At 31.6% G+C, this 13719-nt stretch overlaps 1 protein-coding gene across 1 annotated transcript; it reads right to left on the bottom strand.

Annotated features, from left to right (window-relative positions):
* Nucleotides 1-2291: 2291 nt before the first annotated feature.
* LOC128921781 (uncharacterized) lies at nt 2292-5671 on the bottom strand. Its single transcript, XM_054230089.1, has 5 exons — nt 5655-5671; nt 5473-5599; nt 5038-5197; nt 4819-4953; nt 2292-2986 (listed from the first exon to the last, which is right to left on the bottom strand). The coding sequence occupies exons 1-5, from the start codon at nt 5669-5671 to the stop codon at nt 2307-2309; spliced, it is 1119 nt and encodes a 372-aa protein (XP_054086064.1). The 3' UTR covers nt 2292-2306.
* Between the last annotated feature and the right edge of the window lie 8048 nt (nt 5672-13719).

The following is a 13719-nucleotide window of genomic DNA, read 5'->3' as shown; positions in this document are numbered from 1 at the left end:
CTTTTACTGGTATTACTTCTGGCATCCCGCCTTTTCTGTCAAAAATTCCTTCAAATCGCATTGCTACCAACTGAAAATGAGAGATCAGGGAATTCGGTTTGAGGAAAAATGAGAGAGTTTCGTATCATGTCATCTTTGGTATTGACCCGATTTTATTCAATGTAAGCATCAGGGCACATTATTATCAAGAAAAAAACTAAAATGTCTCTCAAATTGGGAGTTGTTTTAATTTTAATATTAAACTAGTATACTCTGTGCAACATGTTTAAAAATATCTATGTATTATACAGTGGAACTTCTATAACTCGAAGATCTCCATAACTCGAACTTTTGAATTTCATAGAAATTTCCTTCCATAAGTCGAACTTATGGACCAGGGAATAATAAAAAAAAATTTACTATCGACGCAGAATTTTAAAAGAGTCCCTATATTCGTATGGAGGCGAACAAAAAATATGATATTACATATTTTTTTGTATAAATCATGTAACAATGGCATGGGATACCGAAGGCAAGAGCCAAACAATAGCAAAGTGCAACCAACAAAATTACAGAATACATGTTTTAATGGATTTTAATAAAATTTTTTTCGAAATAAATAACTAAAACTGTGGGTAAATCTATATTTTACAGCTTTTTGAAAAAATGTATGTTTCAATGAAAATTTCTATAACTCGAAGTCTCTCTAACTCGGAGTTTTTTTGTGGATTTTGGTGATTCGAGTTCGAGAAGTTCCACTGTTTTTATATATGTATGTACATATATGGTTTAACATATTAAGAAAAATTTAGTAATTTTTATTTGAATATTCATAGAAAGTTCACCAAGAGGACAACGCCAATTTTGGTGAACCGTCTGTAATGAGATTTCCGGTTTGTGTCTTGACTTGATAAATATATTCAGCAAATTTTATTTCCGTTTGCACCTGAAAGTATGCAATAAATATCAACAACAACAACCTTTATCAAAGAACGTATACATAGAACGTATACGGTCTTTGGTATAGAAAGACAGACAGAGAACTTCGAACACAGCGATTTCAGTGTTAGCAGAAGGAAATCTGTAAAACGAGAAATCGCTGGCACATGAAATAATCATGTGATGTTTTTCAATTTCAATTAAATTTTTATTTCTTTTTATATTTAATTTTTTTTATACTACTTTCTAAATTAATATAATTACTAATTAAAATCTTATTTTTACAAAATTATTAATATGAATGAAAAATTATGTTTATGATGAGCGTCGAACCTGTTGCCCTTTCTCAACTAGAGAATTGGATGGTTAGGAAAAAAGGAAAATATATGGGAATGCATGTATGATAATTCACTGATTCGATTGTGCGAAAATTTCTCAATTGATGGTAGGCAATTCTGAAAGTCATGTTTTATTAAATGGATATATTATTCATAAATATTTGTATTTCATTTAATTTTGTATTTATTTTTCATTTCATTGTTATAATATATGTTGTATTTATTTAATTTTTATTTATATCCGATTAAAAAGTTTGTCTTATTCTTTAATTAGTAAAATAAACTATATAATAATCTATAATATCATTATGGATTCGAACAATAATTGATTTGCCGTCGGCAAATTTCATAACAATGTGTATGTTCAAATATTTTTACTACCATACGCGTGCAAAAATTTATATGTACATACATACATACACTCAGAAAAGAAACACTTTAAAGTCACTTTAAATCCAGTACAAGGAACTTTAAATTTAAAATTTTTTATGTATGAAAACCAGCCGTATTGAAAAATATTTAATCTTAAAGTTAACACTTTAAAATGTAAATTATTAATGTTAGCACTTTGAATATTAAAGTGAAAACTTTACATTTTAATATGCGCATTCTCGAATACAATATAAACACTTTTGATTTTAAATTTCACACTTTTAACCCAATTTAAAAATGTTTGTATTTAAATTAAAAGTTAACACATTCAAACCTCAAATTAAAAGCTTTAGCTTTTATTTTGAGAGTGAACACTTTCAATTGCAATTTAAAAGCTTTCACTATAAACTTTAAAGAAAACACACTATTTTAATTGTTTTTAATTCACTTTTTTTTATTCAAACATATTTAAATTTAAATTTATTTTATATCTATGAAATAACTTATTTATAACTCATTTATAATTCATTAAATAAAATAATTTAATTTAAAATTAAAAAATAAACCATTATATTATTATATCTTTTTTAATCTTGCATATGTCTTTCCATTGTTAATTTGATGTAAATTCATAGGCAGGCTTATGAAATGTGATATGTTAATCAGTTTAAGGCAATTTTATTTTATACCAGTCTCGTAAGATTGAAAATGTGCATCAAATTTAATAATTTCAATAGGATAACATAGAACGTAAATAATTTCATTTTCGTAAATAAAAAGTTTGATTTTATAGATACAACAATTTATTTCATTCAGAAATGCTAAAAAATTATTTTGTTTATACTCGATTCCTTTATAATGTATTATAGTCGAAACATAAACAGATTGATAGTTAATATTTTCAAAGTTCAATATTTTAGGAAAATATTCTTCTTTTGTTAAGTCCTTTGTAATAAATGTTTCAGTGTTAAAAGCATGCGGAAACCCATCTTTATACTTATGTAAAAAATTTGAAAAACAAAAAGAACTTTTTATAGCCGCTGTATAAGCAGGATTTACTCGAGATGTTATATTGTTAAAATATATTTTTGTATCTTTATGTTTTGCCTCGAAACGCATTGCCCAGATAAACTTGAGAGGACCACATTTCTCAATTGCGTGTGGGTAGTGCACCAAAAAATGATGCTTAGGTTTCAAATTACCGTAAAGTAGAATATATAATTGATGATGTGCTTTAATTAAATTTTTTAACTTATCTAGATCGAAATTAGAAAAACTAGAATCAAATAATAAATCTACTATTTCTATTAGCAACACCAACAGTTTCCAATGCTTCACGTCTGGTGAAATTAAATCTCCTATCATGAGTGGAAGAAAATTTGTAAAGCATAAAACCTCACTAGCTGTCATTTTTAAGTTGTACGATTGAAGTCGGTCCATAAGGAGAGGCTGCGATATATTTCCTATTTCAATATTTCCAAACTGAAAAAATTTTTTTCTGCTGTTAATAATGTCTAATGAAATAATTTTGTCATTTACCAAACCCAAGATTATGTTGCATATATCATATACGCAAATCCCTTCTAAAACGTCATGCATAATGTCAAAGCAAATGTAATTTGTTACGTGAAACATTTTTAACTCATTAAAAATACAAACTGTTTTGACACCGGTGTCTTGAAATTTATTGTTAAATAAGTCATCTTCGTATTGAATCCTAGTTCTTAGCAGTTGTTCGTTTTCTGAAACATCAATTTTAATTTGATCTTTAGTAGTTGTACATGCTCGACAGTAACGCTTGGCATTAAAAGATTGCACAAATACTATTTACACCTACATTATCTCCAACTATAAGGCCTAAAACGAAATGTGCTTTGATCAGACTTGAGATTGAATTAATATCCCTTCCTCCAATGATTTAAGCTCTTCAAGTAAATGGAAGAAGGAAAGCAGCATTAAAAAAAAAATCAAGTTTTGAGAGTATATATTGTGACATAGTAGGGAAATTGTAATAACAACCGCAAATTGAAAATGTGTGACTACCAAGAGCGTTATTTATTTGAAAGTCATCAAAATATAAAACATAGGGTATTACCAGTTGAGAACCAACTTTTAATTTAATTGAATGAAAAATTTGTTCATTACAAAAATTTTAAAAATTAGTATCTGCTAAAAACTTTTCTGTATTTTCTAAAGTCATTTCTAAAACATTAGGTAACTCAAAAAGTGCATAAAATTGAAATTTTAATGGCATTATTTGAATGCTAAGCTTTTTACTATCGAGTGTAGGGTTTCCCTGAACAACTGTGTCAGCTATTTCATTAAGAATTACAAAAGACTTTGGGCTTTCATATAAATTCATTGCCTTCAAAACTGTAATTATTCGATGTTCAGATTTTATTTCCATAAATGGATCATCACAAAAGTTAAGAATACAGTCAATATCGTTTTGTAGTTCGGGTAATAAGTTACTGTTTGAATTTGAAATAACATTTCTGATTGTAGCAGAAACTGTTCCTAGTAAATCTGATACCATGCTTTGTGTATTTAAAACATCTTTTCTTGGCATGGTACTTTTTGAATATAGTTGCAGACATAAAGCTAAAGACTTATTTTTTAAATCCGTTATGGTTTGTTCTCTATTTATATGAAATTGTGAACTTGTGTCTGGCATTGTTACTATGATAGGTTCATCTGATAAAATGGGTTCATCTAACCTAATTCCGGAGGATGTGGCGGGTAACTCTGTTGGTGTTTGTAAAGTGTAAACTATATTCTTATGTGTTAACAAATGTCGCTTTAGAGAACTAAAGTTAGAAAAAATTTGCTTACATTTATTTTGAAACATCTGAAACATTTATACATTATTTCAATCGAAAAATTTACAAAATTTAATTTTTTTCATTCATATGTGTTAACAATGAAGTAAGATTTGAACTTTTTAAATCAAATTTTGAATCTAATTCATAAAAATACTTTTGGATAAATATCCATGGCATTTCGTAGATCTTAGGATATTTAAGATTAAACACGTGAAAGATTTTAAAGCATATATCCAAACTTTCAATAAAAGAATTTAGTTTGTACAAAGTTTGGTCAAAGTAAATGTAAAAGGTTTTAAGATTGTCCTCAGAGTCTCCTACCACAATTATAAACGGCTGTACAGTCAATTTATTATAAAAATATTTACCGATAATTTCTTTTATTCGTATTGAGTAATCGCTAATTGTTGTTAACTGCAATACGAAGCTTTCATTAGCATCTTTAATGGTGGCTTTCTTTTTTGTATTTCCATCTACACTAAATCTTGCTGAAGGCAGCAGAACTGAATTGAGAAGAATTGTAAAAATGTAGTCTTGAAAATCTAAAAATTATTTAGTGTTATTTTATTAATTTAACAACAACTTACCAATTTTTTTCGTCGTTTTTGCTTGGTTCAAAAGATCTATTGATTGCTGAATCCGTATGTTGGCATAGTAGTAGTTCACTATCTTGGTTTTAAAATTATCCCACTTTGTTTTTAAAAAATTATCTTTTGCTGGATAAATCAAATTGAAATCTAGATTAATCTAAAAAAATAAAAAACTTTTATATCCTTGAATTTTGTGTTAAAGTTCTTTTTAAATATCAGAAATGGTGCTCTGGAGTCTTTTAAAATTGGCCACTCTTGCAAAAAATCAGAATTTGAAAGCTTTGCCAAATCCTTTTTCCGAAATGTAAATGTTTTTTGCCATTTGTCAATAACCTCATCTCAATTATTGATATCTTTTTGAAGCGAAGTTTTTAAACATAACGACAGCGTTTCGTCAACTTCAACATTTTCGTCTACTAATGGATCACGTACTTCACTCGAAAGAGATCTTTCCGCGGATGGACTACTCTTTCTAATCTTTGTCTTTAAATTAAAATATTTGGAATTGAGCTTGCCTGATGGGTTTTTTTTTTCTTTGACGAGGAATGTAGTAATAATCCTGAAAGAAATCAGTATACAATATGTTCTTTTAAATATATCGTTTTTAATAATACCTGGGACTCTTTTTCATTTGGAAATAAACCAATTATTTCTTCCACAATACTAGCAAAGTGTTCTGGTCTAAGCTTTGTCTTTGTTAACATGACATCTTCTAAAATTATTTTAATGAGGGCATCGCGTTGCTTATTCGTAAAACATGCCCATTCCTCATAATATTGAATAAGTTGTTTTCCGGCTGAGTTATCATTTAAAAATGTTGAAAGGGGCTGCAATGAAATTTATCATAAAATTTAATACAAAACCTTTTACTGCATATTCTTACCTGTGATCCAAATGCGTTTCTTATTGAATTATTTGAAGAACAAGGTGAATCTTTGTGACGGTTTTTTTCTAGCCAACCAACAACTTTTGAAGTCTAGCTCAACGTTTCGTCTTCTATTCCAAACTGAAAAAATAAGTTTGCTAAATTATAAACTTAGTAATATTCAAATGGTAATTGTATCTATGTACGTGCTTAACGTCGCAAATAAGCTTCAAAATTAATAACGGGTGATTTTTTTGAGGTTAGGATTTTCATGCATTAGTATTTGACAGATCACGTGGGATTTCAGACATGGTGTCAAAGAGAAAGATGCTCAGTATGCTTTGACATTTCATCATGAATAGACTTACTAACGAGCAACGCTTGCAAATCATTGAATTTTATTACCAAAATCAGTGTTCGGTTCGAAATGTGAAATCCGCTTTTTTATCGACAAATTTTGTTCAGCGATGAGGCTCATTTCTGGTTGAATGGCTACGTAAATAAGCAAAATTGCCGCATTTGGGGTGAAGAGCAACCAGAAGCCGTTCAAGAACTGCCCATGCATCCCGAAAAATGCACTGTTTGGTGTGGTTTGTACGCTGGTGGAATCATTGGACCGTATTTTTTCAAAGATGCTGTTGGACGCAACGTTACGGTGAATGGCGATCGCTATCGTTCGATGCTAACAAACTTTTTGTTGCCAAAAATGGAAGAACTGAACTTGGTTGACATGTGGTTTCAACAAGATGGCGCTACATGCCACACAGCTCGCGATTCTATGGCCATTTTGAGGGAAAACTTCGGAGAACAATTCATCTCAAGAAATGGACCCGTAAGTTGGCCACCAAGATCATGCGATTTAACGCCTTTAGACTATTTTTTGTGGGGCTACGTCAAGTCTAAAGTCTACAGAAATAAGCCAGCAACTATTCCAGCTTTGGAAGACAACATTTCCGAAGAAATTCGGGCTATTCCGGCCGAAATGCTCGAAAAAGTTGCCCAAAATTGGACTTTCCGAATGGACCACCTAAGACGCAGCCGCGGTCAACATTTAAATGAAATTATCTTCAAAAAGTAAATGTCATGAACCAATCTAACGTTTTAAATAAAGAACCGATGAGATTTTGCAAATTTTATGCGTTTTTTTTTTTTAAAAAGTTATCAAGCTCTTAAAAAATCACCCTTTATTATATTTACCTTTGACTTGCGCCAGAAAAACAACTTTTCTCTAAACTCTACCCGAAGACCAATATTTTTTACTGCTTCCGCAATGTCTTCTTTCGACAAATATTTTAAGCTTCGAAAAGTTATTCCAGCATCTAAGGAACATTAATAATAATGCATAAGTGTTAATATTGCCGGGTTCATTCATAAATATATTTGTATGTAAGCGTAAAAAGGGAATTCCTTTATATGAGCAATCACCAACGCCCAAATATTCGCGAATGACCTACAAACTTACAAGTGTAACTACATATGTATGTAGAATCCCAGCAAATTTTAGGATGATCGTTTGAAACCTCCTGGATTAATCCTTTAGGAGATATCCTATACTCCCTATTCCTCCTAATACTCGAGTGTAAATACACGTAAAATTGTATACTCGTTTTTAACATTGCATGTCATTGGAACGCGAGTACTCCTTTTAACCTCCTAATGGAGATCTCTATGATTACTGCTATAGGAGATCTCTATGATTACTACTATAGGAGATCTCTATGATAAATCCTATATTGTTTTCAACCTGCAATTACTTTAACACAAACAAATTTTTATAATTTTATTTTTTATTCAAGTTTTCTAATTAAATGAATGTACATGAAATCTATTATTTTTTTATATTATAAGTATTCCTGTAGAACTGAGCCTTACATTTGAGAAACGCCAAAAATTAAACTTGTTAAAAAAATAGATGACATGAATTAAAATTATGTATTACCGTAAAGAAATTTATTGAAAAGTGCATAATTCTTCAATGCAACCTTTTTTTTTGGCTCCATCCCAATTCACTTTTAAGAGCAGGGACTCCGCAATCACTTCATCCAAAATTTTTGATAGGGGTCTCTTTGAAAATTGTTGCTTCAGATACGCCACCTATAATAAACTAAAACTGTTTAGTAACATCTTATCAAATGTATTTTATCATACTCACAATTTCTGCCTCAGGCTTATTCAAAAGCAAGGATTCTGTAGATGCTAAATCATTCATGTTTTTAATAGGAAATATCATTAATTCAATCTTCATCGGTGGAAATATGTCTATAATCCGCTCCAGGAGTATAGTGTTCTGCGCCGATATTTCCTCTAGCTTCCGTATTCTTTGTTCCATGTTTTTCAATTTCATTAACACTTTCATTCATCATTTTCATTTTGTGTATTATTATTTTGTTTTTTATATAAATTATTTAATTTTTTATTCACTAGGCGTTTTAAATGCCTTTTAGAGTACATTTAATTATCAATTAAAAATATTTAATACTCAATAGATATAAAACACTTACGTCTGCACGCTTTAAAAAACACAGTTGAAATGAACAATTGCTTGAAGACAAAAATTATCAGTTATTATTTCCCGTTCAATTGTAATTTTTGAAGCAAAAGTACGATTTTTAAGCTACGAAAAATTAAAAAATCTCCTTTATTGCTCCTAAAGGAGAACAAAAGGAGGTCAATACTGAAATGAAGTAAAAAAAAAATCACAATAGAAGTATAATAAAATCTCCTTTTTTGCTCCTAAAATATGACAAAAGGAGGTCAACACTAAAATAAAATATAAAAAAAACACAATATAAGAACAGAATTAAAAAATCTCCCTTACTGCTCCTAAAAGAGGTCAATAGGAGGACTCCTTCATTCCTCATTTTAGGAGATCTCGCTTTTAAATCTGCTGGGATATTACGAATTGCCAATCGTCATACGAACAACAACAACATTCCTACATATGCGCAACAACAAACGCACCAATTAGAATATGTGAATGTGAATGACCGTCAAAAACCAAACGAACGCATACATATATAAACTTACATACATGAGTAACTCACTACAAAAAACTATGAACATCAAGAAGCAGACACAACAATATGTCAACTCTTTTCCCCGCTGCACACGTCGGTGTCAACAAACTGCTTCCTCGCGACGATGGCAAAAATTAGAAATTATATTTCGTTGCTGGTGCTGAAGTCTAGTGAAATGTGGCAACAGTGCAAGCAGCTTGACAAAATTCACAAAAGAATCAATTTTCATATTTGCCATCAATTGTGGCAGAAATATAAAAATATGCGAATAATAAGACTGCGGCCAGGATTCGAACCCGAGCACCGTCTAAAAAGCGGATATGTGCGTATCACCCGCACCACAAGAGCTATTGAAAACCAATCAGCTTAATTGATATTTTATAATCCATAGCATAAGATGGTAGTTCTAATAGAAATATGAATATGATTCTCGACCACTGCCAGTTTTCTCTTTTGAAGGAAATATCAGAAATTATTTGAATTTGTGATTTTTAGCATCCCAGACAAGCCGCTTTTGGGCAAGGCATGCGCGGAGATGTGCGCGACGCTTGCGCTTATGAATGAAGTCCACTTGCTTTGTTGTTGATACGCATGCGTTTATGAATGAAAATGCTGTTGTAATTTTTTGTTGTAGGCGAGTTGCTTTTTCCGAAGATGTGTCGAAGTGACAAATGTGAGGGATGTAGATTTGTATGTTCACATTTATACGTATGTATGTACACATATATTTCTGCACGCGTATGGTAGTAAAAATATTTGAACATACACATTGTTATGAAATTTGCCGACGGCAAATCAATGATTGTTCGAGTCCAGAATGATATTATAAATTATTATATAGTTTATTTAAATAATTAAAGAATAAAACGGATTTTTTAATCAGATCAGATCGTTTTACAGATTTCCTTCTGCTAAAACTGATTTGCTGTTAACTTTTCATGAGGTAAGTTCCCCAGTAGCGTGGTAAATTCCCTAGTACACTTCTTTCAGATTTGAATTTCAGTCGCTGTCGAACCTGCACCTTCTTTATGTTGTAAGTTCTCTGGCACACTAAGGTTCCAATCGTCGGGCATGCTTTCGTCCGACCATATTCTGCAAAGAAGCTGATTGAATGCTGTGAGGTTCTTGAACCATGTACAGAAGAATCGTTCCTGGGCATTCCGAAGTGAACTGCAATTAATAACTTTCCTCTCTTGAGTGAACTACTACACATCCCCTAGACGAATATCTCAGAATATTATGGAACATAGCTCTTTCTTACTTAATTATTTAATTTATTTTTTATATGTAAGTGCACATACGTTATTATTATTCTCTAACTCGAATCACCAAAATCCACAAAAAAAGTTCAAGTTAGAGAGACTTCGAGTTATAGAAATTTTCATTAAACAAGTAAGGAAGGGCTAAGTTCGGGTGTAACCGAACATTTTATACTCTCGCAATTTATTTTTTTAATTTTATTAAGAAAACACAATTTGACTCACATATTCGTCATATATATTGTATAAAGTCCACTGAAAGTTGGAAACCATAATATTAGGTTAGAAGCACCGAGGTCCTCATGTTCGATATATGGGCCCTTGAAAACCTATGGTCCGATTTTTGGAATGGGGCTGCTACACTATAAACGTAGTATTTGTGCAAAGTTCTGCATCGATATCTTCACTAGTGCTTATTTTATATATTGTAATGTAAACGATTCAGATCGTCTTCAAAGTTCTGGTATATAGGAAGTAGACGTGGTTGTGAAGCGATTTGACCTTTTTTCACAACATATCATTGGGATGTAAGGAAACTATTACAAACCGAATTTCATTGAAATTGGTCCAGTAGTTTCTGAGATATGGTTTTTGACCCATAAGTGGGCGATGCCACGCCCATTTTCCATTTTGTAAAAAAAATCTTAGTGTAGCTTCTATATGCCATTTCTTATGTGAAATTTAGTGTTTCTGGCGTTTTTTTGTTAGTGAGTTAACCCACTTTTAGTAGATTCCAACATAACCTTTGTATGGGAGGTGGGCGTGGTTACAATCCGATTTTCTCCATTTTTGGACTGTTTAAGGTAGTACCTAAAATAAACGACTCTAGAAAGTTTCCTTGATATAGCTTTAGTAGTTTGCGAGATATGTACAAAAAACCTATTTGGGGGCGGGGCCACACCCACTTCCCCAAAAAAATTACATCCAAATATGCCCCTTCATAGTGCGATCCTTCATTCCAAATTTTATTTCCATAGCTTAAGTTTTTTGTACATATCTCGCAAACCAATAGAGCTACAGTATGTCAAGAAACAGTTTACACATAGAAAATAAATACACTTTTTCACTTTCCGCTGCCAAATTTTTTACTTTTTACTTCAGTTCAACATATTTTTTTGAATCAGGGATGGTTACTTACAGTATTTCAAGAGATGTGATGCAAAAAAAGCTGCGAAAGCAATGCAAAAACCAACCAAGAACAACAAAAAACAAAAATCATTCAATTTTGTTAGTGTCAAGAAAAACTTTACACACTTCGATTATTTGACTTGTTAAGCACGTGTTATACAGTTAACAGTACTTCACCGTTACCTATTCTTCGTAAAGGCATTTACAATGAATTTGTCAATTAGTTGGTGATTAATTTTTGCTTTTTTTCATATCTGAATTACCCGTTATTGTCTTTTTAATATTCCATGTGTTTAGTTTGAAGAGGTCCAACTATTGCCCCATAATCCCCAATGGGGTAAAAACGTTTGAGATCTAACGGCAATGGCTTCTTTAACCCTTTAAATAGTGTATAATGGCTAAAATTGATCGGAAAATATGGAAATACAAGAACCAAAGCCAGAAAAAGGCCCTAAATTATAAATAAGTGGACATGTACAATGCTTAATGTTTCGAAAACTTGACCAAATTCCAAAAATTTCGATCAGTGTTCTTACGAAAGAGTTCTAGGAAGAGTGCAACATTCAGATTTCTCATGAAACTGCGCGACAAAACATGCTACGACATGAATACATATGTATCAAGATGTGCTATAAAAAATAATCGAAATGATGTTGTGTCTTTCTAATGAAAATAATGCCTTGTGTCGTACTCTAGTTAGCCAATTGTTGAAATATAACATCTTCTTGTTCTCGACCCATTATATGACAATATCCCAGTAGTTCCCAGGTTCAGAAATATACTTAATAATAGCAAACAAAAAACGTTTCTCTACATTTGGTGCATACAGCATTTTTTTTTTGGCAGATCTTCGTGGATGTTCATGTCGTAGCATGTTTTGTCGCGCAGTTTCATGAGAAATCTGAATGTTGCACTCTTCCTAGAACTCTTTCGTAAGAACACTGATCGAAATTTTTGGAATTTTGTCAAGTTTTCGAAACATTAAGCATTGTACATGTCCACTTATTTATAATTTAGGGCCTTTTTCTGGCTTTGGTTCTTGTATTTCCATATTTTCCGATCAATTTTAGCCATTATACACTATTTAAAGGGTTAAAGAAGCCATTGCCGTTAGATCTCAAACGTTTTTACCCCATTGGGGATTATGGGGCAATAGTTGGACCTCTTCAAACTAAACCCTTTGCATGGAATATTAAAAAGACAATAATGGGTAATTCAGATATGAAAAAAAGCAAAAATTAATCACCAACTTATTGACAAATTCATTGTAAAAGCCTTTGTGAAGAATAGATAACGGTGAAGTACGGTTAACTGTATAACACGTGCTTAACAAGTCAAATAATCGAAGTGTGTAAAGTTTTTCTTGACACTAACAAAATTGAATAAGTTTTGTTTTTTATTGTTCTTGGTTGGTTTTTGCATTGCTTTCGCATTTTTTTTTTGCATCACATCTCTTGAAATACTGTAAGTAACCATCCCTGATTCAAAAAATATGTTGAACTGAAGTAAAAAGTAAAAAATTTGGCTGCGGAAAGTGAAAAAGTGTATTTATTTTCTATGTGTAAACTGTTTCTTGACATACTGTATATAAACCAAACTTTCCGCAGTAATTTTTTTAGTCACTTCCTAATACAGTTCAAAAATGAAAGAAATCGGATAATAACCACGCCCACCTCCCATACAAAGGTTAGGTTGAAAATTACTAAAAGTGGGTTAACTCACTAACGAAAAATGTCAGAAACACTAAATTTCACGTAAGAAATGGCAGATGAAAGCTACACTCAGATTTTTTACAAAATGGGCGTGGCGTGGCCCACTTATGAGTCAAAAACCATACCTCAGGAACTACTCGACCGATTTCAAAGAAACTTGGTTTGTAATAGTTTCCTTACATCCCAATGATATGTTGTGAAAATAGGCCAAATCGCTTCACAACCACGCCTACTTCCTATATCCCAGAGCTTTGAAGACGATCTGAATCGTTAACATTACAATATATAAAGTAAGCACTAGTGAAGATATCGGTGCAGAACTTTGCACAAATACTACGTTAATAGTGTGGTAGCCCCATTCTGAAAATCGCCGAAATCGGACCACAGGTTTTTAAGGCCCCATATATCGAACACGAGGACCTCGGTGCTCTAACCTAATATTATTGTTTCCAACTTTCAATGGACTTTATACAATATATATGACGAATATGTGGGTCAAATTGTGTATTATATAATACTAGCAGACCCGGCCACACGTTTTTGTGGCTAAGGTACACATTAAATTAAGTTGGTCCAATCTTGGCTTCGGCGACGATATTGATTACTCGAGGTTGATTTATGTTACGCAGCATGATGACAACTCACACTACTTTTAATTGCAAAGTGAGTGGTGATAGTACAGGCAATTTTAAATAGTT

The sequence above is a fragment of the Zeugodacus cucurbitae genome, chromosome 2, assembly GCF_028554725.1.
Source record: "Zeugodacus cucurbitae isolate PBARC_wt_2022May chromosome 2, idZeuCucr1.2, whole genome shotgun sequence".
Taxonomy (NCBI): domain Eukaryota; kingdom Metazoa; phylum Arthropoda; class Insecta; order Diptera; family Tephritidae; genus Zeugodacus; species Zeugodacus cucurbitae.
The sequence above is the reverse complement of the archived record's forward strand: the minus strand, read 5'-3'. Positions and strand labels throughout refer to the sequence as shown.